The sequence below is a fragment of the Canis lupus genome (assembly GCF_048164855.1).
Source record: "Canis lupus baileyi chromosome 15 unlocalized genomic scaffold, mCanLup2.hap1 SUPER_15_unloc_1, whole genome shotgun sequence".
Classification (NCBI taxonomy): Eukaryota; Metazoa; Chordata; class Mammalia; order Carnivora; family Canidae; genus Canis; species Canis lupus.
Genome location: NW_027326420.1, coordinates 70,426 through 94,846, shown reverse-complemented (window position 1 = coordinate 94,846; position 24,421 = coordinate 70,426). Strand labels below are relative to the sequence as shown.

The window sequence follows — 24,421 nt, the reverse complement described above, 5'->3', positions numbered from 1 at the left end:
AGCGCTGGCAAGGTTGATGGCAGGGTTTCTCCTTTCCCGAACAGGGAACATTGAAGAGGCACAGCAGTGAGCTCTCTGATGATGTGCCGCGGGGACTGTATATGCTTTGATGATTATCTCAGACCTCCACTGAGCTTCCTATCTGAGCCAATTAAGAGCTCAGAGCAGTCTGCTAGAGCTCGTGGGTAGGATTACTAGGAGTTGCCCTGAGACAGCTGTTGACAGGTGTGACTCTGAGTCCTTTCTTTCAGATGAAGAACTTGTCATCAAAGCTGAAAGCCTTGCCAGAGCCTCCTTGTGCCCAGAGGTTCCGGTCACCTTCTCTTCTCCACCACCAGCAGCAAAGGATACTTTTTCAGATGTGACTTTCAAAGGTCAGCCCTCTGCATCCATGGCACCTTTCGGGCGTCCGGCTGCCGACCTGGCTGAAGCCTCTGAAGGACAAGTGACTTTTACTCAGTTGGGTAGCTACCCCCTGCCACCTCCAGCTGGGGAGCAGGTCTTCTCATGCCACCACTGTGGCAAGAGCCTCAGCCAAGACATGCTGCTGACCCACCAGTGTAGCCACACGGGTGAGAACCCGTTACCCTGTGCCCAGTGCCCGAAACACTTCCCCCAGCAGGCCGACCTGGGCAGCAGCTCCCAGCCCCATGCTAGCGAGACGCCCCCCACCTGTCCACACTGCGCCAGAACTTTCACTCACCCGTCCAGACTCACCTACCACCTTCGGGTGCATAACAGCACCGAGCGCCCTTTCCCCTGCCCTGACTGCCCCAAGCGCTTCGCCGACCAGGCCCGGCTCAGCAGCCACCGGCGAGCTCACGCCAGCGAGCGGCCCTTCCGCTGCGCCCAGTGCGGCCGGAGCTTCAGCCTGAAAATCAGCCTCCTGCTCCACCAGCGGGGGCATGCACAGGAGCGGCCCTTCTCCTGCCCGCAGTGCGGCATTGACTTCAATGGCCACTCAGCTCTGATCCGCCACCAGATGATCCACACGGGCGAGCGGCCATACCCGTGCACTGACTGCAGCAAGAGCTTCATGCGCAAGGAGCACCTGCTGAACCACCGGCGGCTGCACACGGGCGAGCGGCCCTTCAGCTGTGCGCACTGCGGCAAGAGCTTCATCCGCAAGCACCACCTCATGAAGCACCAGCGCATCCACACGGGGGAGCGGCCCTACCCCTGCGCCTACTGTGGCAGAAGCTTCCGCTACAAACAGACACTCAAGGACCACCTACGCTCCGGCCACAGTGGAGGCTGCGGGGGTGACAGCAACCACTCCGGACAGCCACCTGACCCCCCGGGGCCCCTTCTAACGGGGCTCGAAACCTCTGGCCTACCTGTTAACACCGAAGGTCTAGAGGCCAATCAGTGGTATGGGGAAGGGAGCGGAGGAGGAGTTTTGTAAACCTCGCTCGTTTCATGGTTATCTGTGCTCTCCGGTTATCTATGACCACGAGCCCCTCAACCCCCTGCAGCAGTCGCCGTGTGGCACGTCGATGAGTTTGGGAACTTATACCCTTGACTAGAGACATGCTGGAATTTGGGACCTTGGCAACATCACAAGAACACCACATTTTGAAACCCAGAGAGACCTGGAAAGGAGCCCAGCATCCCAATCTTTACAAAAGTATTACCTAAGCAGAAGTTATATAAGAATGTTGCAGAGAGAGAGGTTGCAAAGCAAGATTTGGCCTCCGTCAATCCATCACAGGGTGATAAGTTGTTAATGATTGATGCTCTAAGTAGAGACAGGTGCATGGGAAGAGCCTCCAGAGTTTGAACCCCATCATGGGGCCTGGGGATGTTTAATTGAACCTCATTCATTCCTTGATGGTAAGATGGTTGTTAGAAGAAAGTGCTGGAGCCTCAGGCCGTGGTACTGCTTCTCCCTGATAAGAGCTAAAGTCTGCTCATGTGTTCATGTTCTGCCTCTCCCAAAATGATAACTCAAGACTGCCTTCCTAGGTTTCCTAGATTAATTCTAATACATTTTGTTTAATATTAGGGGAGCAAGAAGTCTGACTTTAAAAGCTTCTTAAGGAGAATAGTTTGATTTGAAGAATTCAAGCTCTTAATGGCATTTAAACCACTAGGAACATTTGCCGAGGTCCTGGCTAAAAAAAGTGGGAGCAGTGTTCTCAGCCCTAGCTTTAAAATCTAGAGAACCCAGAGAAATGACAGAACAGCCTAAAATTTGTGCCTGAACTATGTTTCTCAACAAGGAGTCATTCACGTCAAATTTTTGCTTATTTTCATTCAAGCCAATAGGCTGATTTTCCCATTCCTAGTGTCATATTCTTGACAGTCCTCAGCAGAAAAGACCATACCACTTTCCAGAAGCGTTATGGAGCTTCAGAAATTGCCAGTGGATCTCAGCTTTCGTTTCTTCAGTAGTGAGACAATGGTGCTCTAATGCAGCCTTCTTGAGCCATCAGCGTGTATGTTCACCCCTCTGACTGTCCAATTGGCAAGGGGCAGGTTGAGGAACTTTGTAGATCCCTGAGCATACAGACAAGGTCAGCCTCCTGCTGCTTGTTCTGCTTTTAGGAACCTTGGCTACCATGTGTCCTTTTCATTGAGGACATTCAGTCAGGGGAGAGCATCTGAGCATGGTCCTACTCCTCAGTGGCTTTGCAGTTGGACATAAGACCCTTGCCCTTTACAGATTGCAGATTTTCATCTGCAAGATGAGGCTAGTGAAAGGAAAAAAGTGAGCCTCTAGAAATTCAAAACAAAACAAAATCATAAAACTTGTGATACATTTCTTTTGTCATATCTCTGGCTTCTATCCAAGCAAAGCCAAATAAGATCCCCCAAATCAAAGCAGAGACATTCTTGTTGAAACTTGACTGAGCTCAATCTGTTTTACTCTTGCTGGGTGACTGTAGTGGGAGATAGAGATTGCCCTAAGTCTTGGGCAGTAGGGCTGTTTATTCCTACACTCTCTTCCCCCTGAATCATTCCAAGATGCCTGGAAACAAGGTCTGCAAGTACTTAGAACACTTTCTTGATGAAATGATAAAGGAGAGACCCATTTTTTCCTTATCACTTAACCCAGCCTAGCTTTACCTAAGCACACTAGGAAAATGTGTTACCCTAGCTAGCTTTGCTCCTGGGAAAGCTCTGTTTGAACATGCTGCTCTTTAGGATGATTGCATTTATGGAACATCTGCTCTGTGACATTCACAATATCAGGGGTCACGGGAGACCTCAGAAATGTATGTAAGACCTAGTCTGCTGCCGTAATTTGTAGTCTGAAGGTGATGAAAAAACCCAGTACAGAACAAACCAAGACAACAGATGAACAGAGCCCTGGCATATTGGGATTAAGAGCCTTCTAGCTAGAATCTAAACCCATGCTATGGGTAAATGTGGGGGTTCTGGGACTCCCAAAGTCAAGGTTCCAGCTTCACCGCTGACTTGGTTGAAACTTAGTGTGAGACCTGGTTTACACCTTGGTCTCCTAATTAAAAAGGAGAAGAATCAAAATACTGTCTTTAGGTGATGAGCTCCCTTTTCTGGTAGCATTTAAACATTTGCCAGGGTGTGCTTGAAAGGGATTCCTACATTAAGTGTGATGTTGGTCTAGATAACATCAGAAATTCTTTTTTTTACTCAAAGATTTAATGGGAACACAGAGCTTGTTAACGAAGGAGACCTGTGTGTTAAAATGCTGCAGATAGATCCCATGGTCCTCTCCGCAAGGAACTGTAGCCAGCAGGAGCCCAAACTTCAGCAAGAAGTGAACACGGTTCAAATACCAATGAGGCAAGAGCCATGAATCTGAGTGAAAGGTAACAGGCAGGGCCATGCCAGAGAGATGGAAGTAGGTGTTCTCCTAATCCTCAGGAGAACACACCAGGAGTTTTCAAGTGTGCATTCTGGTCTCCTTTCCCTCCACCTATCCTCTACAAGGTAGAACTCCAGGCCAGCTCTAGATTTTGTTTGCTTAAGATTCAAGAGTGGATCCATAAAATGCCCTCAGTGGAAAAGTTAAGTCCAATGGGAAGGTTTGAATGTGTGGAGAAACTTTGTCCATCGAGGGTTCCTGAGAGAAACTGTCCATTTAACTGCAGTTGAAGTACCTGAGGATTCGTTGTCATGACCAGACAAGACAGGAGAACCCAGAAATGTGCTCTTCATCAGTCTGCCCCCTGGGCTAAGACATCTGTCACACAACACAAATAAGCATATCTCCTCAGAGTAGATTGAGATATGGACTATAACCAGATTCACTCTTTGCTTACTAAGTATTTCATTGTCACCATTAGATGAGCCTCTGTTTCAGCCACAGATGTGAAAATAAATGGAAGTTGATTGCTTGTCTAGAAAGTGAGAAAAGTCTCTGATCCTTTTTGCTGGATATTTGATATTGGAAACACCAAAGCTAGGCTCTGGCTAGAGCAGTCTTTACATAACTTTCTCATCATTAGTAATAAGGATTGCAGAGTTCCTTGGAGGCTACTGGGCTTCTTTTTGGAGCATTTTGGAGAAAGCCAGGTGACCATGCCTATCTCAACCAGACCCTCTGGCTTACTGGGGAATAACAGATGTTCATTGTTTCAGTTCCTTTATTCACTCCAAATGGGATGGAGAACCCAGTTTGTGCTCATATTTTCTCTGAGGAGAGTCAAAACACCCCTGTCCTCTGCCACCCTCCTCCCCATATCCCGCCACCCTCCTCCCCCTCCCTTTTTGTTGTTAGACAACAAAAAGCTGTCTGAGGGTTGATCAGTAGCAATAAGTAAAAGCCAGTCTTTCCCATAATGGCTTACAGATGAGGAACCCTTATCATCAGATGTTTGGTGGATACCTCGACCCTATACTGTTCACTCTACAACGGAAGCACTCACTTCTCACAGAGTCTACATACAAGACATTCTTAGAAGAGGGAAGCGTCAGGCTCTTACAAGTGAAAGGACCTCAAGTTAGGTCAAACTGGCAGGGAGTGGAGGAGGGAGGAGGATGGGGGAGTGCACAGAACGTTAACTTAAGGACACACGTGGGTGAGTATAGCTTAATGGGCATAGACTGTGAGTCAGACCTGTATTCGGGTCCTGGCATCATCAGAACATATGTTACTTAACCATCATGAGCCTAGTTTCCTTATCTGTAAAATAGAATGATATCTGTGTCTCAGAGGTGTTAAGGCTCAGAGGGAAAGGAAGCCAATGTGAGAATCTTAGCACGGAGCCTGACACACCAAAGGCGTCAGTACAGCAACTACCAAGAAAGGTGTACAGGACCAACCAGAAATGGAGGGTTAAACCTGTGCTGTTCTATGGAAGCACATGATTGATGTCTCAGCTTTTTGCCTGCCATCTTTTGCTTCCATTTAACCTGTTCGCATATTCTATCTTTTCTGTACCTTTTGGCTCCCATAAGTTTCTGTGTACCGTGACACCATGTGACTCTGATTCTTTTTTCCCTTCAGATTCTGAAGTGTGGGATCTGACTCCGCTCCTCTTCCCATACCAGGCCATGCAAGTTTCCAGCCAACCCTTGGATTGGCTGCCCTTGATTACATGCTCATCTAGATTCTGTCAGCTGTACTCAAGAGGAAAGGTCCTGTGTTCCCAACACCAGAGTCTGTGGGCTTGGTAGATTTACTTGGGAATGGCAAATGGTGGCACAGTCCTGCACTCCTAGTACTACTAGGATAGGGAAGTTACTAGGGGTAAGACCACCTGGGTAGGGGTGAGAAACTGGAGTCTGGTCCTAGCTAAATACTGTCTACCTACTTGATAAAGAGCAAGCCCTTAATTTGTGCAGATCTCACTTTCCTAATTCAGTCAGAACACAATGGTAATATAAACTCCCTTCCAAGTCCAAGACCACAGAATTTTTCACATGGGTCCTGTTTTCCTTGTCTGGTTTCTCCTTGCATTCTGCCCTATTGAGAGATTGCTTTGACACAGCAGAACAAACACCTCCGAGAGGTATGCGTTCTTAGAATCTCATTCTAACCATATAATTACTCCAAAGCCATACAAACTGACAAAGTTCTAGCAAAACTATAAAATTTTAAATATGCAGTATGCATTTGATTGCATTTTTTTTAAACCTAGGAAAATAAAAAGACATACCAAAACAGTAATGATGGTTTTAGGGTACTCAGGTCATTCAGTGTGTTATTTTTCCCTCCAAGTGTTTATAATGTAAAATATTTTTATATAGCATTTATAATGCTTTTATAAGAATAAGAATTATTGGAATGGAAAAGTTCTTGGAAAGGAAGTCAGGAGGCCAGAGTTTTAATCTTGCCCTGGTTTTCTCATTCCTAGTATGAGGCTAATACCCACTTTACCAACTTTACATAGATGTTGGATACTCAGACAAGGGAAGGTCTTTAGAAGTGCTTTGAAACATTTCAGGCCTAAGAAAGTGTTGACATAGTAGATGCAGAATTACTTGTTGACTAGTTAAACAATTTCCTGGATGTTGTTGGTGCTTCTCTTCATTCAAGACTGGGCGGTAGTCATTTCTTCGCTTGCGGTCGGCTTGCCTGTGCTGGGGAGAAGCTAGCCTGAGATTGCATTTGGGGAGCAGTGGGACAACAGTATGTGTGAGCATAGGTAGAAGACAAAGTTTGCTGCAGAAAGTGTTGGGTCGACCTATTTAATGCGTTGACTTCTACCAGCAATTTATACAGGATAACCAGTTTTATGTACATGAGGAATTATAACAGGAAGGCAAGTACATTACTGGAGATATTGGGTTCAGCAACCAGAAAATAGGAAAGAAAAAATATATGTCAGTTCTTGGCTTTGAATTAAAGTTTTAAAAAATTGTGTAGGAAAAACAGAATCTGCAAGCCAACCTCACTGAGTAAACACCAGGGAACAATAATTAAATCAATCCTGTATTTATTAGCCACTAAATAATAATTCAGGACATTCATTTCCACGTGGTGATTCTGTGAGCTGAGACAAGCACATGTAGAAGGAGACTATTACACTGGTTTCTTCTTGGCTGGACATTAGAATAACTTCGGGTACTTGAAAGAAATATTTATGCCAGGCATAAATGGCATGATCTAATTTGCGGGGTGGAGCCTGGGTGCTTTGTTTGTTTGTTTGTTTGTTTTTGCTTTGTTTTTTAAAGTTTCCCCATGTACCTGCAAGTTTAGAAGATCAGAGAATGAGGGATCCCTGGGTGGCTCAGTGGTTTAGCGTCAGCCTTTGGCCCAGGGAGTGATCCCAGAGTCCCAGGATCGAGTCCCACATGGGGCTCCTTGCATGGAGCCTGCTTCTGTCTCTGCTTCTCTCTCTCTGTCTCTCATAAATAAATCTTTATAAAAAAAAAAATAGAAGATCATAGAATGAGAAAGTGAATTATTGGACTGGAAATGACCAGTGAGCCTGCTTTAGTGGAGCTAGGTACTGTGGACTGCAGATTAATAAAGTGCAGATGAATCCATAATGGGGGACATCATAATTTAGTAGGAAATAAGGCTATGAGAATTGTTGGAAAAATTGACTGATCCCTGTAGGTTAGGCCCTCTAGAGGCTGTGGGAAAAGCAGCATTCACTTCAGCTGTGCCCACTGCAGTCTCCGTCCAGAGACCTGGTATATGAAACACGGGCAGGATCCTGGATGAGCGCAGATGGGAACCTGATGGGTGCCTGTCTTGTACCCAGACTTCTGCTATGACGCTAGCATTTGCTGAAGAATGAAAAGGGACCATGGTGATGTCATTACCAGCTCGGATTTAACATAACAGGTGGTTTCACACCCTATTTGTTGCATTTAGAAAAACCAATATTATTCTGTATTCACTCTGGACTTCGTTTGGAATGAATTTTGACCATTTTTAGTAATCAAATCCACATTTAAAAATGAAAGGGACACCCCACTGAGAAGATTCAAGAAAACATACTGCAATTGTTAATTCCTGACACAAAACCTGTCTTCTGCATCTACAGGTTTTCTAAGCCCCAGATAGGTACCTGTTGCGGTTGAACTGTTGAGTAGCTAACTCACTTAGTCACCCAAGCAATTACATGTTTATTAAGACTGAGCAAAGTAGCACACAGTCATTAAGAACTGAAGAAAAGCCAACCAACTTCACTGTCTACTGTGTCAAGACTTGTAAAGAAGGTGATGAAATGCCTATTTGAAGTAGGCTGAGAAAGGAGGGGAAAAAGCATTTTCTCTAAACTTTCTGAAAAGCAGGAATCTTTCAGAAGTAAGTGAAAAAGAGGGAAAGTGTGTGTGTGCATGCTTAAGCTTGAATGAAAATGGCAAAAGGTAGATTGGAAAAGGCAAACATGCTGAAAACAAGAGGCAGCCGACCTTAAAACTGGGTGCTAGAAAATATTTTTCTGTGATCCCCACAGCAACACTTTCTGCCTTTTTTTTTTTTTTTTTTTTTAAGATTTTTTATTTATTTCATTCATGAGACGGGGAGAGAGAGAGGCAGAGGGAGAAGCAGGCTCCATGCAGGAAGCCTGATGTGGGAACTGATCCAAGGACTCCAGGATCAGGCCCTGGGCTGAAAGGCAGGCACTTAACCACTTAGCCACTCAAGCATCCCACTTTCTGCCTCTTTCACATGGTGTGCTCTCTCCTCCATGAGCTCCACCTCTGATTTGTCACACTTAGGTGACCAGTGATTTGGACACCTACAGGTTCCCCTTCCTTTGGAGGCTGGCATAGCTAGATCCTCAAGTGAAGACAGGAAGTTGTAACCACTGACCTGTCTGTGGGTGAGGGGAGCTGCGGGTGCTCACCTTTCTCCTTCCCATGGATTATTTTGTCGTCCTTAAGCCTGCTTGTTGAATTGGGCGTGGGGAGACCCCAAGATAAAAGTGCAAATCTGATTACCCTGTTACCTTAGCTGAGGGAATCTGGAGGTTTCCTTCCTCAAATAAAGCTGGTAGTTGTTGAAGGGGCATGGAGCACACAGGAGAACCACCAATGTCTTGAAAATGGTGGAAACATGTATTGGGATTCTCCAGAGAAACAGATCTGAAAGGATATAGAGAGATATGTGAAAAGAGGCTTATTCTAGGAATCAGCTTCTCTAATTGTGGAGGTCAAGAAGTTCTGTGATCTGGGATCCCTGGATGGCTCAGCGGTTTAGCACCTGCCTTTGGCCTAGGGCATGATCCTGGAGTCCAGGTATCGAGTCCCACATCAGGCTCTCTACATGAGACCTGCTTCTCCCTCTGCCTGTATCTCTCATGAATAAATAATAAAATCTTAAAAAAAAAAAAAAGAAGAAGAAGAAGAAGAAGAAGTTCCATGATCTGCCATCTGCAAGCTGGAAAACCAGGAAAGCCCAGTGGTGGAATTCATTCTCAGTCCAAACGCCCAAGAACCAGGACAGTCAACATATGAGGATAGGAGAAGATATATGTCCCAGCCCAAAGAAAGAGCTAATCTGCCCCTCCTCCACTTTTCTCTTCAGACCCTCAAGGGATTGGATGGTGCTCACGCACATTTGTAAGGGCATCCTCTCAAATCAGCCTACTGATTCAAATGCTAATTTCTTCAGGAAACACCCTCACAGGCACACCCAGAAAGGTTTTTTACCAGCTATCTGGTCTTTCCTTGGCCCCATTCAGGTGGGGCTTAAAATTAACCATCACGACACATGCATCTCCTCTCCTTTGGCCTCTCCCACATCTTCCGGTTCGGCATCTATCATACCCTGTCCAGAACAGTAGCTATAGAATTCCTAGAGAGGAGATGAAAACAGTTCCCACCCAAGGGACAGTGGGGCCAGTCCTGGGTCCTTCTCTTTCAAGAGATGCTTATTAATAATGATACTTGACGTTTTATTTTTTTAATATTTTATTTATTTATTCATGAGATACACAGAGAGAGAAGAGAGAGGCAGAGACACAGGCAGAGGGAGAAGCAGGCTCCACGCAGGGAGCCTGACATGGGACTTGGTCCCAGGTCTCCAGGATCACGCCCTGGGCTGCAGACGGCGCTAAACCACTGCGCCACCGGGGCTGCCCCATACTTGACATTTTAGAATCCACATTACCCAGCTGCTCACTCTGCTCCTCAGTAACTTAGATAACTGCCTCACAGTTAACCCAGTTATTCAGAGATGCGAGCCTAGTGACCAAACAGCTCTCCCAATACAGGATCTCTCCCTCCCCAGTAGAGCTCCCAGCCCTGTCGGCCCATCGGTCCCTAGAGTACCCATCAGAGGGTCCATGGCCAGTGCTGCTACAGCAGCCGCCTCCTCACACCCTTATTGTTTGTCTTCTGGGAGGATTCCCTCCCTGAGCCCCTCCTTCACTTCCCCCCTGCTGTAGCCACTACCAGGTTTTTGTGGCCTATGGTGGCTAAGCGTGGCCATTAGGAAACAACACTAGTACAATGAAACCTGTGCGTTTAAATTCTGTTTGAATGGAGTCGCTTTGCGCATATCATGGCAGTGGGCAGTGAACTGTACTTTTGGCCCTGGGCAGCCACCCCAGCTGCAAGGGTCTAAAGTGTGGCTGGCTTTGTGAAAATCTACCCTCTGTGAAGGAGAAACATGATGTGGATGTACTATGATGGTCACTTATTGTGTAAGCCAGTTATTGTAACTAGTTTAATGCTTAAGGGAAGTAGTTTTAACTGTTTTTACTGAAAAGATGGCTTAAACCTTTGGGACTAACCCAGCCTCGCTTTCCCACCTTTAGGAAGGCAGGAAGATAACCACTTTCTTTCTTTCTTTCTTTTTTTTTTTTTTTTTTTTAGATTTTATTTTCTCTTGAGAGACACAGAAAGAGAGGCAGAGACATAGGCAGAGGAAAAAGCAGGCTCCCCACAGGGAGCCCAACGGGATTCCATCCTGGGACCCCAGGATCATGCCCTGAGCCCAAGGCAGATGCTCAACCACTGAGCCACCCAGGAGGCCTGATGATCAATGATTGGTGGGTCAGAATATGTGCTCTGAAATATGTCTCACTAGTGGAAATGTGTTTACCTGTGGCTTTCCAGACTCTGCTTGTCTGGTTCCCCTAACAACAGTGGACATATTTACAATCAAGAGGCAGCTTGCAGCCAGGGAATGGAGGGAAAGAGATCACAGACTTCCAGGAACATTATCTTCACTAGCCTGTAAGCTCCTGGAGGATAGGCTGGTCCACAGATACTCACTCTGTACCTGAAAAGGGTAGCTAACAGAGAGAGCACTTGGTAATTGTTCTGAATATGATGCTCTAAGCACATGTGTCACTTGGGCCGATAATGCCCTTTATTTTACTAAGTGCAGTGGGACAAAAGGGTACCAGTCTGGGATAATTCTGTGGCAAGTCTGCCTCTACACAGGAGAGTAAGTAGTTCTGGAGATCTCTGTCTTAAGAAGATAGTAACTAAAAAAAAAAAAAAAAAAAAAAAAAGAAGAAGATAGGAACTAGTTATTTAGGAAGACAAAAGGATAATTATAGGATAATTTAAGGATAATTATAAGACTCATTTTTGTTGGGTGCCTACTATGTGCTAAGTACTGATCTCATTTGACTTTACAACTGTGGAGCACACATTATTTGCTTCATCTCTATAAGAGACTGAGGGAAGCTCAGAGAAGTTAAATTGCTCATAGCTAGAGAGCTGTGATTTTTGGAACTTAAACGCAGGTATATCCAGCTGCAAAGCCCACCCTCCGCCTAAGCAGTACCTGGCACATGGTAGCTGCTCAGTAAATATCTGTGGAATAAGGAAATTTCCCATCCTCATCCTGTCTTCTCTATCTGCCTACCTGGGCCTTCCCTTGATTCCTCCTCTGACCTGGCTTGATGTTTCAAAGTAATGTTGACATCATGTTTAAAGGTTTTGGAAGAGGCTGTTGTTAAAGTGCGGTGCTCCTGACCTGGGAGGAAGAGCTTGGCCCTCTTCTGACACATTAGCCCAGATCACTTCTGCATCATCCAGACCAACGCAAAGGCCTGGAATTGGTCCTGGTAAATTTGGACTGGGGAGGGAGAGTGGGAGGTAAAGCCTTCCATGAGGGAAGGGCAAAGGCCAGAAGATAGAGTCTGCGGACACAATTATTAATCTCGCAAAATTTCCAAAAAGGTCAGGCCCCATTTTCCCTTGGGATGCCCAATACATATTTGCAGGATTAACAGAAACCAGAAGCTGGCTTTGTTCGGGACTTCAGGGCAGGCCATCCCACACCGAGGGTCCGCCGAGCGTCTCCTCCCAGGAACACTTGGGGGGGGGGCGTGGCCCGGGCCCCGAAGTGGCCCCCGCCGGTCCCGGCGGGCGGGCAGGAGCTCGGAGGCCATTGGCTGGCGAGCTGGCTGCGCAGGGGCGGGGGCGCCGCCGAAGGGGACTGTTTGCTCCTACGGGCTGTAGATGGAGCTGTCCGGCCCCGGCGAGGGGGAAGGCGCCTGGAAAACGTTCTTCTTCTCCCTGGCCGGCCCGAGCGGGGAACAGGACTCCCAGGATGCAGTTTGTGTCAACACGGCCGCAGCCTCAGCAGCTGGGCATCCAGGGCCTGGGGCTGGACAGCGGGAGCTGGAGCTGGGCCCAGGCTCTGCCCCCGGAGGAGGTCTGCCACCAGGAGCCGGCGCTGCGCGGGGAAATGGCCGAGGGAATGCCGCCCATGCAGGTGGGTGCAGCCCCCGCCCAGCGCCATGGCCGCGCCGCCTGGCCGTGGGGGCGGGGCGCGGGGCTGCGGGACCCGGGGTGCGGGCGCGGGCGCCGGGCGCTGGGCGCCGAGGGGAGCGGGGCGGGGGCGCCCTCGCCGCCGGAGGGCCCTCGGCGTGCGGGCGCAAGAGCTCAGGCCCGGGGGGCGGGTGGGCCGGGGCGCGGACGGACTCGCGCGGCCGGCGGGGCGCAGCGGCCCCGAGCAGGCCCGGCCGCGAGTCCCGCGCCCCCCGGCGTCCTCCGAGCAGGCCCGGCCCGCGCGCGCCGCCGAGCAGCAGGCCCCGAGGCCGCGTGCGGGCCGGGCCCGGTGCGGGCGCCCAGAGCAGGCCCCGCGGGAAGGGGGCAGGGACCCAGCGGGGCGGCGACCGCCGCGCCTACCCCGGCCCGGGCTCCCGTCCGCGGCACTCGTGCCCCGGCCCGCGGTGTGCGCGCCCCGGGGACGCAGCGGGGCACCCCGTCAGCTTGACGCCGTAGCCACTTTGACAAAAAGATTTTTTTCAGTGTCGTGTTGCCGTCTCTCGCGGAGTATAAGGAGTAATTCACTTTTCCCGTGCACCGGCTGTGACGGAGGAAAGGGCCATTGAGAGGTGACTTTGCCTTCTTTTCAGCCGGTGGCAAACTTGGCTGCACTTTGGAGTCACCCGAGCAGCGTTTAAGACTCCTGATGCTCCACTTCGTCCCCAACCCGTGCAATCCCGTCTCTGGGTCGAGAGTAGACCCCAGTCAGTTCTTGAAGATCCCTGAGAATCCCAGTGTGCACGAGTTTGAGAGCCGGTGCTTTGGGGTTGTGTACTGTGAAGCGGGCCGAGGTTGTGCGGATAAGACCTGAGTAGCGCTCCCGGGAGAGTGAGGCCGGAGGCTGACCCCGCAGAAGCAGCCCACCCCCCGCGCCCCCACCCTGCTCTCGGCTGCTGCTCACCCTGGCTCTGAGAAGTTAGCCAGGAGTTGCTGTGCTATGTTGTGTGAGATCATTTTTCAGCCTTACATCTCCAAACCTTACAAAAGTCTATTGGGCCCAGTGGTGCTCTTAACTTCCAGTGTCAGCTCTGTAAACTTCTGTGGGTGGGGAGGAGTGAAGCCTCTATGAGCTCAGATGGATGGCTTCGATGGAAGAAACATCACCTCTTCACTTAACAGGTCTGGCACCCAGGGCCCTGCTTCCTTTGACCCCCATGTTGTGGAGCAGAGTGATTTCCTGGGAGCTGTGGGGTGTTTCTCTGTGGCTGTCACAGCTGCCCTGAGTTAGAGAGGGCAGTTGGCAGGCCTGTCCCTGCCAACCTGTTTTCATTTTAGAACATAGGAATAAGGACTTGTATATGGAAGAAAGGCTGCTCATCTGCTCACTCGGGCTCTCTGGGGTCTCCCTTGGTCACGGCTCTGCCAGGTATGGTGGCAGCAGCATTTACCTGCACTGTGTTTTTGTTACTGGCAGCACTTAGGGCTGCTCCAGTTGCCAGTGAAACCAGGAGCTGTAGAATGACTAGCCACGTCTCTGTGCCTCAATTCCATCATCTTTAAAGCAGAGATAATCATTCTTGCCCTAACCTGCTTAGAGATTGCAGGGAAGATTAGGGTCAGATGACTTACAAGAGAATTCTTACGTTGGAACAGAAGGCACTAGGCAACTCTAGAGATACTTGATCATCGAGTCTAGCCCCTGAAGAAAGTGGCTGTTCTGTGAAAGTGGTATGTGACATTGTAGACCTGCGAAAGGTCAGGTGGGCAAATGAGTGACCATTTTGACGCCTGCAGGCGGGAAATGGGAAGGTTGGCCAGTGGCTCCTTAGGCTCTTATTGGGAACAGAAATGAACGCCAGAGCCCGGTGCCGTGGTAGCATGGCAGGAGAGCAAGAATCTGTGGCATCCCATTAGTTGTTCCTTGACCTCAGAACCCCCTCCCCTCTCACACAGGGTCTCATCCCAGGCTGTCACTTTCTCCCTCTGCACACAGGCTCAAGAGTGGGACATGGATGCCCGGCGACCGATGCCTTTTCAGTTCCCGCCCTTTCCGGATAGGGCACCTGTCTTCCCTGACCGCATGATGAGAGAGCCCCAGCTGCCTACGGCAGAGATCTCACTCTGGACCGTGGTGGCTGCCATTCAGGCCGTGGAGAGGAAGGTGGATGCCCAGGCCAGCCAGCTGCTAAATCTGGAGGGGCGGACGGGGACAGCCGAGAAGAAGCTGGCGGACTGCGAGAAGACTGCCGTGGAATTCGGGAACCACATGGAGAGCAAGTGGGCTGTGCTGGGGACCCTGCTGCAGGAATACGGGCTGCTGCAGAGGCGGCTGGAGAACATGGAGAACCTGCTGAGGAATAGGAACTTCTGGGTGCTGCGGCTGCCACCGGGCAGCAAAGGAGAAGTCCCCAAGGTACGTGGTGGTCCCAAGGGGCAGGGGTAGAATTGAGGACCAGCACATGTGAACAAAACTCTTGATTTCATTTGGCCAGAAAACTCTCTCTCCATCTTGCAGGATTTCAGCGTCTCTTTCTCTCTCTCATCTGAATGCAGTCGAGGCAAACCATGCTAACTGGAATTGCTAGAAATTTGTGACCATTGCCTCTGCAGGCCTTTCTTGTACCTCAGAATTCATGCTCCATTTCACCCTTCCATTCCCTCTACTGCACCTGCCCCCAGTCCCCAGTCCCCAGCCCCAGATCATCAACACTACAGTGTCCATTGATGACACAACCTTGTGATCCACTGAGAACATGGACATCACTGTGAGAAGCACACGTGCAGCTGCTACATCCACCCAACGCTGCCTTCCTGATTCCTGCGCCCTAGCCAGTTCACCCTTCACTGACCCCCCAGCTCACCCTGGCCTTCTCTTTCTCCTCTATGTCATCAACTCTTCCCCCTACCGATCGGTCTAGGTGTTCTAGAACATCACCCATCTCTGTGATGAAAACCTCCCTAGGCTCTGCCTCTTCCAGCAAGTGCCTCATCTCTCTGCTCCTTTTTAGAGCAGATTTCCTTAAACACATCATAGTTGCTGTCTCCAGTTCCTTCCCTCCCTCTCCTTTTTAACCTTTTTATTGTAGAAAACCCAAACACACAAGTAGGTAGAACAGTGTGATGGACCATCATGTGCCCATCATCTAGCTGCAACAGCTGTCGGCTCTCGACTAGTCTTGTTTCCCCTAAGGCCCCACCCACATCCCATTTTACTTACTTACTTATTTTATTTTAAAGATTTTAATTATTTATTCACAGAGAGAGGGGCAGAGACATAGGCAGAGGGAAAAGAAGCAGGCTCCATGCAGGGAGCCCGATGCGGGACTTGATCCCAGTACCCTGGGATCACACCCTGAGCCGAAGGCAGACGCTCAGCCACTGAGCCACTCAGGCATCCCTCTCCCATTTTATTTTGAAGTCAACCTCAGACATCAGTCTTTTTTTCTTTATTTCTTTTTGGTAATATTTCAGCACATAGATCTAAAAGGTAAAGACCCTTTTTCTGAAGTGAAACTTTGGTGTCACTATCACCACAAAAAAGCCGTAGCCTACTCAAGTAGCCAGTCAGTGTTCAAATGTTCTTTTCTTCCAAACACGTTTTAGTTTGTTTTCTGTTAGTTTGTTTGAATCAGAACTTTAAGAAGGTGATATATGTTTTAGGTCTTGTGGAATTTCTTGGTTTCCTCCTCCATTTCTTTCACTTTCTCCTTGAAATCTGTCTTTTTTTTTTTTTTTTAACTTTATTTATTTATGATAGTCACACACAGAGAGAGAGAGAGAGGCAGAGACACAGGCAGAGGGAGAAGCAGGCTCCATGCACCGGGAGCCCGACGTGGGATTCAATCCCGGGTCTCCAGGATCGCGCCCTGGGCCAAAGGCAGGCGCCAAACCGCTGCGCCACCCAGGGATCCCTTGAAATCTGTCTATAGAAGAAGCTAGGCCATACGTCCTCGTGGCGTTCTGGCTGTCGGGATTCTGCCCCTGTGTCCATCGTCTCATTGAACTTGTGCCCCTATTCTCAGTATTTCAGTAAATTGGTGATTGGATCATTGTCCTGGATACTTCTGCCAATCAAGCTTTTGTTCCCACCTTTCCATCCTTTCAGTCTCACCAAAGTCCTCATGGTGTCCACACCTAGTTCTGCCTTCATCCTCTCTGCCCTGCAGGTGGCATTGTAGGCAGGTGGCCACGCCCTCTTTGAAATACCTTTCTGTGTGATCCAGGTTACCTCTCTGAGAGTAGCTCCATCTCCATCTTCTTCACTGGTTTCACCTCTTAGGTTTGGAGTGGTCCAGCGCTGGGTGTTGACCTTCGGTCCATCCTCTACACTTGCTCCTTCCTGATTTCATTCAGGCACCAAGTTTAAATGCAGCCCATGTGCTGTCAGCTCCCAAAGCAGTATCCCCCGCCCACTCTCTCTCTCTTGCCCAGATTCCCTTCTTGAATGCCAGATTCACATGCTCACCTGCTACTGCAGCAGGATTCAGTAAATATCTTAGGTTTAACACTACCAAATTGTCCCATCTTCTGCCTGAAACCTGTTCTTCTCCATCCTCGTCTCTGTGAAGACAGCTCTACCCTTCCAGTTGCTCCAGCTGAAACTTTTGGGGTCATGTTTGCTTCTTCTCTTTCTCAACCCTCCTTCCAATATATTAGGAAACACCGAGTTTTCTTCAAGATCCTGTCCATAGTCTGACCACTCCGTTCCACCTCTACCGCTCCCACCATCATCTGATGAGAGCCACCATCACCTCACCTCTATTGCCGTGGCCTCTCACCTGGTCTCCTTGTTTCTGTCCTTGTCCCTCACCCTATACAGTGTATTCTCAACAGAGCAGCCAGAGCAATCTTTTAAAAATATAAATCAGTTAACCTCTGCTTAAAATCCCCAAAGGGCTTCCCACCCCATGCAGCATAAATGCCCCTATTCCGTCAGGGACCTCATCTGCAGCCCACTCTTTCTAACCTCATCTCCCCTCTGCCCCTTTCATGCACTCCTTTGCAGCTACAGTCTCACCTCAGGGACTTCCCTTCACTGTTAAGCTCTCTCCCTGGGTACCTGCCCGGCTCCCTCCCCATTGCTTCCATCAGGGGTCTGCCCTTCCATGGCCTCTCACCACAAAAGAACCACATCCCCCAATCCCAGCACACTCTTTTCCCGTCCCTGCTCTCATTTTCTCTAAGGCACTGTGCCATCGGGCACCTTAAATATTTGCTTCTTGTTTTGTCTTCTTGGTTGGTTTTCCCTGACCAGAAGGTAATTTCTGCTTGGCTCATTGGTGAGCCAAGCAGAAATACTTGACTTGATTAGTCAATACTGACTTTTTTTTTTTTTTTTAGATTTTATTATTTATTATTCATGAGAGACAGAGAGAGGCAGAGACACAGGCTCCCTGTAGAGAGCCTGATGTGGGGGGACTCAATCCTGGGACCTGGGATCACAACCTGAGCCGAAGGCAGACGCCCAACCGCTGAGCCACCCAGGTGTCCCTCAATACTGACTTTTAGCTAGTATCCAAAAAGTATTTGCCGAGTGACTGTCCAGCTGGAGAGCTCACGCTTCCACATGAGGGACCAGATCTTCTAGGTCTCTTTATCTGCCAGTGACTTGGCCAGCAGAGTTGTTTGGTGGTGATTTATTGAGGCCTCATAGAATTGACTTGTAATAGCGGTCTGGTTCCTCCCTAGAACCTCCCCTCCCACTGCAGCCACAGAGATTCCTGTTTGGTATGGTTTGGCATATTGGTTCTCTGGCCCAATCAGCATCTCCTTACACGCTGCCCTCTCCTCCTATCTGTGCTGCATGTTTTATTTTTTATTATTATATTTTTTAATTTTTATTTATTTATGATAGTCACAGAGAGACAGAGAGAGAGGCAGAGACATAGGCAGAGGGAGAAGCAGGCTCCATGCACCGGGAGCCTGACGTGGGATTCGATCCCGGGTCTCCAGGATCACGCCCTGGGCCAAAGGCAGGCGCCAAACCGCTGCGCCACCCAGGGATCCCTGTACTGCATGTTTTAATTCAGTGTTGTGTCCTCACATGGCACTTCTTTGTGTCCCCTGCACAGGATCAGGCATTAGGAATTCTGAGTTGACATGAGTCCTCACGGAATGATAGAATAGTTATGGACCTGGAATCAGGGGACTAGGGTTGGTTGGCTTGTTTTACAGACTTTATTTGGGGCAGCCCTGGTGGTGCAGCGGTTTAGTGCCGCCTACAGCCCAGGGTGTGATCCTGGAGACCCGGGATCGAGTCCCACGTCGGGCTCCCTGCATGGAGCCTGCTTCTCCCTCTGCCTGTGTCTCTGCCTCTCTCTGTGTATGTGTCTCTCATGAATAAATAAATAAAATCTTTTAAATAAATAAATAAATAAATAAAGACTTTATTTATTCATGAGAGACAGAGAGAGGCAGAGACATAGGCAGAGAGAGAAGCAGGCTCCCTACAGGGAGCCCAGTGTGATACTTGATCTCAGGATCCCGAGATCACAACCTGAGCCAAAGGCAGATGCTCAACTGCTGAGCCTCCCAGGTGCCCCGAGGACTAGGGTTTGAATCTTGGCTTTGCCATGAACTGTCTTCCCACAACTGGTCAAGTATGTTTTTGGTCGTCTCTGAACCTCCTTAGTCCCTCTTGAAAGAAGTGAAGTATAAGTAAGTAATTTCGTGAGTAAGTACCCAGCTGGCCCTTCTGTGTTTCTGTGTTCTCCTCTGTAAGATGAAGATGGTAACACATTTAGGACATGGGTTGTGAGGATTCACTGATTTTGTTGATGAACAGCACTAAGTAGCCCGTTGTTTTATTTATTTATTTTTAGCCCGTTGTTTTAGTTATCTATTGCTGTATAACAAATTACCCCAAACTTAGCAGCCTAAAAAAAGTTATTATTTACCACCTTCCAGTTTCTGTGAGTTAGGAATTCAGGAGCAGCTTGGCTGAGTGGTTCTGGCTCAGTCTTACGAAGTTATAAGCAAGCTACTGGCTGAGTTTATGGCCATCTGAAGGCTTGGCTGAGGCTTGAAGATTGGCCTCCAGGATGGCCCACTCACTCAGCTGTTGGCAAAGCCTCAAGTTGGCTGTTGGCAAAGCCTCAAGTCCCCACCTCCCAGCATGGCCGCTTGAGTGTCCTCACAAAATGGTGGCTGGCCATCTTGCGGAATGCGTGATGCAAGAGAGATCAGGTTGGAGCTGTAATTTATTTGTTAGAAGCCAGTCACTAGGGCAGCCTGGGCTCAGCGGTTTAGCGCCACCTTCAGCCCAGGGCATGATCCTGGAGACCTGGGATCCAGTCCCACATCGGGGTCCCTGCATGGAGCCTGCTCCCTCTGCCTGTGTCTCTGCCTCTCTCTTTCTCTGTGTTTCTCATGAATAAATAAAATCTTTAAAAAAAAAAAAAAAAAGAAGAAGAAGAAGAAGAAGAAGAAGAAGCCAGTCACTAAATCCTGCCCACACTCAAGGGGAGAAGAATTAGGATCTACGTTTTGAAGGGGTTGTCAGAGAATTTGTGGACATATTTTATTTTATTTTATTTTTAAAAAGATTTTTAGGGCGCAGCCTGGGTGGCTCAGCAGTTTAGCTCCTGCCTTCGCCTGGGGCGTGATCCTGGAGTCCTGGGATCGAGTCCCACATTGGGCTCCCTGCATGGAGCCTACCTGACTCTCTCTTTATTCACTCATGAATAAATAAATTTTTTAAAAAATCTTTAAAAAATATTTTTTTTAAATTAAAAAATAAAAAGATTTTATTTCTTTGAGAGAGAGCAAAAGAGAAAGAGAGAGAGAGAGAGCACAAGCAGTGGGGAGGAGCAGAAGCAGAATCTCCACTGAGTAGGGATCCCTATGCAGGGCTTGATCATGACCTGAGCTGAAGGCAGACACCCAAATGACTGAGCCACTGAGGTGCCCTGTGGACATTTTTTTTTTCCTGTGGACATATTTTAAAACCAAGCCATGAAGCACCATGAAAAAGTTAATAAACGTTGCTTGTGATAGTTATAACTCCTTGTGTACTATTGGCCATTCTAAATGCATCCTCTTTGTCGCAATCAAGGAAGGCTGTTGTCTCTCAGATCCTTCGTGCCTCTTGGATTCCATTGTGTCTGTTAATTGGCTGACAGATAATTCACAGGCAGTCTTTTCTGTCCAGCTAGGCTGTAGGCTCCCTGCGGTCTCTGGCCTGTCTCAGACTTCTGCTGTATCCTGGCACAGGGAAGTTTTTATGTAGTGATGTCTATTTCCAACTGTGAGAGTATGATTCCAGAATTGTGCGTAGAAGTGGTAGGGTGATGCAGAGGAGTTGGCATGTTGGAAAAGGCGATGAACTTGGTTTTGATTTTATCTAGTTTGAGGTACTTAAAAGGTGATTAAATGGAGCCACTCAAAGGGCTGTTGAAATCTGAACTCTGAAGGAAGCAAGGAAAACTGAAGAGTATCGTCTACAAAGAGGTAACCACTGAAGTGGTACAAAGAATGAACTTGCCAAGGAAAAAATGAAGGAACAGAGAAGGGGAAGAGCAGAGCCTTGGGATTGGGGGAAGAAGAGAAAGCAGTGAGCTGGGTGACAGGAGGAAGCAGAGTCGTGGAAACCAAGCAGAAGATGATTCCAGAAAGGTGATCTGACTTTGCAAAGAGGAATGAAAGAGTAAGGGTTAACAAGAGGCCACTGACGGCCTTCCAGGATGTGGTTTGAGAGGGAGAGGCAGCTGGGGGTCATAGACAGATTTTAAGAGGTTGAGGGATGCATGGATTGTGAAGAAGAAAACATAAATCATGTCTCTTGGGGTGTTTCAAGTGAAGAGGGAGAGTAGAGTCACTTGATACAGCAGAGTTGAGTGGCAGTTCATCTTAGGTCGGATGACCCTCAGGGGAAAGCCATTGGAGAGGGAGAGCCTGAGATGCCAGAGAGAAAAGTTTGTTCGGGTTGAGTTTCATGGACAGGAGATGGAGGAGAAATGAAGGGCACATTAGCAGGGGGTTGGCTTGGTGAGAAGGGCAAGGGAGCTTGCCAACTCTACCTGTGATCAGGATCCAGGCCAGATGGAGAGGACGGGGAGGGCTGGGGAGAGAGAAGAGTTTGAAAGAAGCCCCCAGGGAGCACAGGAAAGCTCAACAAGATCCACCAGAGGCTTCCAAAGCAGCCTTGAGACTAGTCCCAGCCTTGGGACTAGCAGTGGGAATGTATGGTGGATATCACCTGTAGAATCTTGTACTTTTGTCTAGGGGCAGGACGTGAAAAGAAGAAAGTGGTCTGTATCAGTTTTCGCAGGTTGGGGGTTTGCCCAAGGCTCTTGTAAGGCCCAGGAAATTGAAAGTTCAGTTCTGTCTTTAATAGTGGGTGGTAGGAAAAAAAAAAAAAAAAAATAGTGGGTGGTAGGTAAGCTGTCAGTGGGTGGCAGACAGGTGTGCACAGCACACCTGCACAGGATGCCCTCGGGGATATGAGCACCTGATGTGAGAACAGACATTTCTAATTTATGCAAAGGCGCTGCCCACTCACCAAGCTCTGCACCAATGGGCCCAGTGCCCGAAGGAACGTGTGCAAAGGGGCCACATAGGCCAGCTTTGGCCTAGTGTACAGGTTCAAAGACTGGAATTAGGGCCGAGGAGAATAGAGGGGTTGGATTTGAGAATGCGAGCAGAGGGCTGGTCCCAAGGGTGCGAGAGTGGGGGATGGGGTGGGGGCGCTGTATGTCTGAGAAGGGTAGTTCAGGTATTAAAGCCATGAAGGGAAACCAGTTTGAACGATTCGATCCAAGGCGAGGCCGTGCTGGTGAGCATCTGAGATGAGTACAGGCAAGGACCCTTGTCAAACCGAAGCAACAATTTCATAGGACAGACGAGACTGCCTAGAATAATAAGGGACTGGCATCTGGCGACGGATGACTCAGGCTGCGGTGAAACTTCCTAGTATTGGCAACAGCCATTCCGTACAATCAACAAATATTTACTGGCTCCAAGCTCTGTGCCTCTAGATGCTTGGATATAGCGGGGAACCACACAGATTGCTATCCTGGAGCGTTAGCACATGCCCTTAGATTTACATGTTCTAATGATAAAGATGTAACTGTATGCCTTACTGGGGTAACCTGACTGGAAATACAGGGTTTTTTTTTTTAATATATTTTTTAAAGATTTTATTTATTTATTCTTGAGACAGAGAGAGAGAGAGGCAGGCAGAGGGAGAAGCAGGCTCTGTGCTGGTAGCCCAACGTGGGACTCGATCCCGGGTCTCCAGGATCACGCCCTGGGCTGAAGGCGGTGCTAAACCGCTGAGCCACCCAGGCTGCCCAAATACAGGTTTTATAACCGGGTTTTACTGTACTTGGCTCACTGATACCCATGCTGAGAGAACCTTCCACACCTCTGTTACCCCGAGTGCCAAAAGCAGCACATTGACTTGGGCTTTACCTTCAGGTACCTGGTTTCCCTAAAAGTAACAATACAGAGGATATGGTTAAATGCTAGAAATAAAGAGAAAGAAAGAGAGAGGAAGGAAGGAAGGAAGGGAGGGAGGGAGGGAGGGAGGGAAAGGAGAGGAGAGGAGAGGAGAGGAAAGGAAAAAGAAAGAGGAAGGAAGGGAGGGAGGGAGAGAGAGAAAGAAAGAAAAGGAAGGAAGGAAGGAAAAGAAAGCAGTCTCGACTATCCTCGTTTTGGAAGCACGAAAAGATAAGAATAGAGTGGGCTGACTGCACTACAATACACTGGGCTGGGACTGGGGGGGATGAGGAGCCCTGGGAGCCAAAGCCAAGCTCTGGGGCAGGAAGGGCCCGAGGCCTGTGGAGGGGAGGCTGTGGGGAGAAGCAAGCAGGTGCCTGACAATGACTTCTGTTGGTCCAGGTTCCCGTGACGTTTGTCGACATTGCCGTTTACTTCTCTGAGGATGAGTGGAAGAACTTGGATGAATGGCAGAAGGAGCTTTACAACAACCTTGTGAAGGAGAACTATAAAACCCTGATGTCCCTGGGTAAGAGTGCCTTTCCTCCTCTGGGATGGGCAGTTTTTGCAGAGGGCAGTGAAATGCTTATCAACCCGCGTGCCCACCACCCGGGCAGAGTGTCATATTTATCCCTAATGGAAACACAAGAAACTGTCTGCTTCCAATGCTCTAAAGATAGAATGATTCTAACAAGGTGATAGATAAAAACCCAGTAACGGGCCTGTCATTATAGCACTGAGGGCTGTGCTGCTTATGTTCTGGAGCACGGCCACTCTGCGTCATTGGCACGGGACTATGTGCGACATCCCGCTAGCCTTGAATGAGCCACAGTCTGTCGTTGGCTTTCAGGGTCCAGCTGTTTCCACACCAGAAGTTGGGTATCTGTTGTTTTTAGGGTTCCTCCGAAGAGATCAGCTGACATATATCATGGTTCACAACTAGAGGGGCTCTGCTGGGGAAGGCCGGTGGGGTGGGGGAGACTTCTGCCGCTGCCCTTGATCGGGATCCATTGCTCAACCTCACTGTGTCCTTCCTTCCCTTCCAACTTGTTGCAGACCCTGAGGGTGCAGGGCCCAAGCCAGATGCTCCTTCCCAGGTTGAGCCCAGGGAAGAGCCTTGCGTGTGGGAGCAGCGTGACCCAGAAGAGAGAGAAATCCTAATGGACCCAGACACAGGTGATGGCAGTTGAAAAGAGCCCCGGGGCTGGGGGCAGGGCAGGAGAGGAGCCTTGCCATCCCTGCATGAGCTCGAGAGGGGTCTGTCGGGTTGTTTGTGAGGCTGGTTCTGCCCAGGAGCGCCCTGGGCTTGTGTATCTATTGGGTCAGAACCCGGCAACAGCTCTGGAGGCCCAGGTGAGCTGGACAGAGGAGGGGAGGAGCAGGCTTGTAGCCTCTCGGGCCTGAGCTCAGCCTGCAGTGGGGGCTG

General features: G+C 48.9%; 2 protein-coding genes across 3 annotated transcripts in view; both read left to right on the top strand.

Annotated features, from left to right (window-relative positions):
• Positions 1-4,341, top strand: part of ZNF398 (zinc finger protein 398) — a 37,593-nt gene extending 33,252 nt beyond the window's left edge. Inside the window, exon 6 of the mRNA XM_072818986.1 lies at positions 252-4,341. Coding sequence (XP_072675087.1) covers positions 252-1,405 — 1,154 coding nt within the window. The 3' untranslated portion in view covers positions 1,406-4,341. The remainder of the gene's footprint in view (positions 1-251) is intronic.
• A 7,856-nt stretch (positions 4,342-12,197) lies between these two features.
• The window catches only part of ZNF282 (zinc finger protein 282), a 28,995-nt gene continuing 16,771 nt past the window's right edge, over positions 12,198-24,421 (top strand). The window contains exons 1-5 of one of the 2 annotated variants that reach the window (XM_072818983.1): positions 12,422-12,562; positions 13,102-13,187; positions 14,552-14,971; positions 23,398-23,524; positions 24,052-24,171. In XM_072818983.1, coding sequence (XP_072675084.1) covers positions 14,567-14,971; positions 23,398-23,524; positions 24,052-24,171 — 652 coding nt within the window. In that variant the 5' untranslated portion in view covers positions 12,422-12,562; positions 13,102-13,187; positions 14,552-14,566. Of the gene's footprint in view, positions 12,563-13,101; positions 13,188-14,551; positions 14,972-23,397; positions 23,525-24,051; positions 24,172-24,421 lie in introns of both variants that reach the window. The other variant, XM_072818982.1, reaches the window with a different exon arrangement.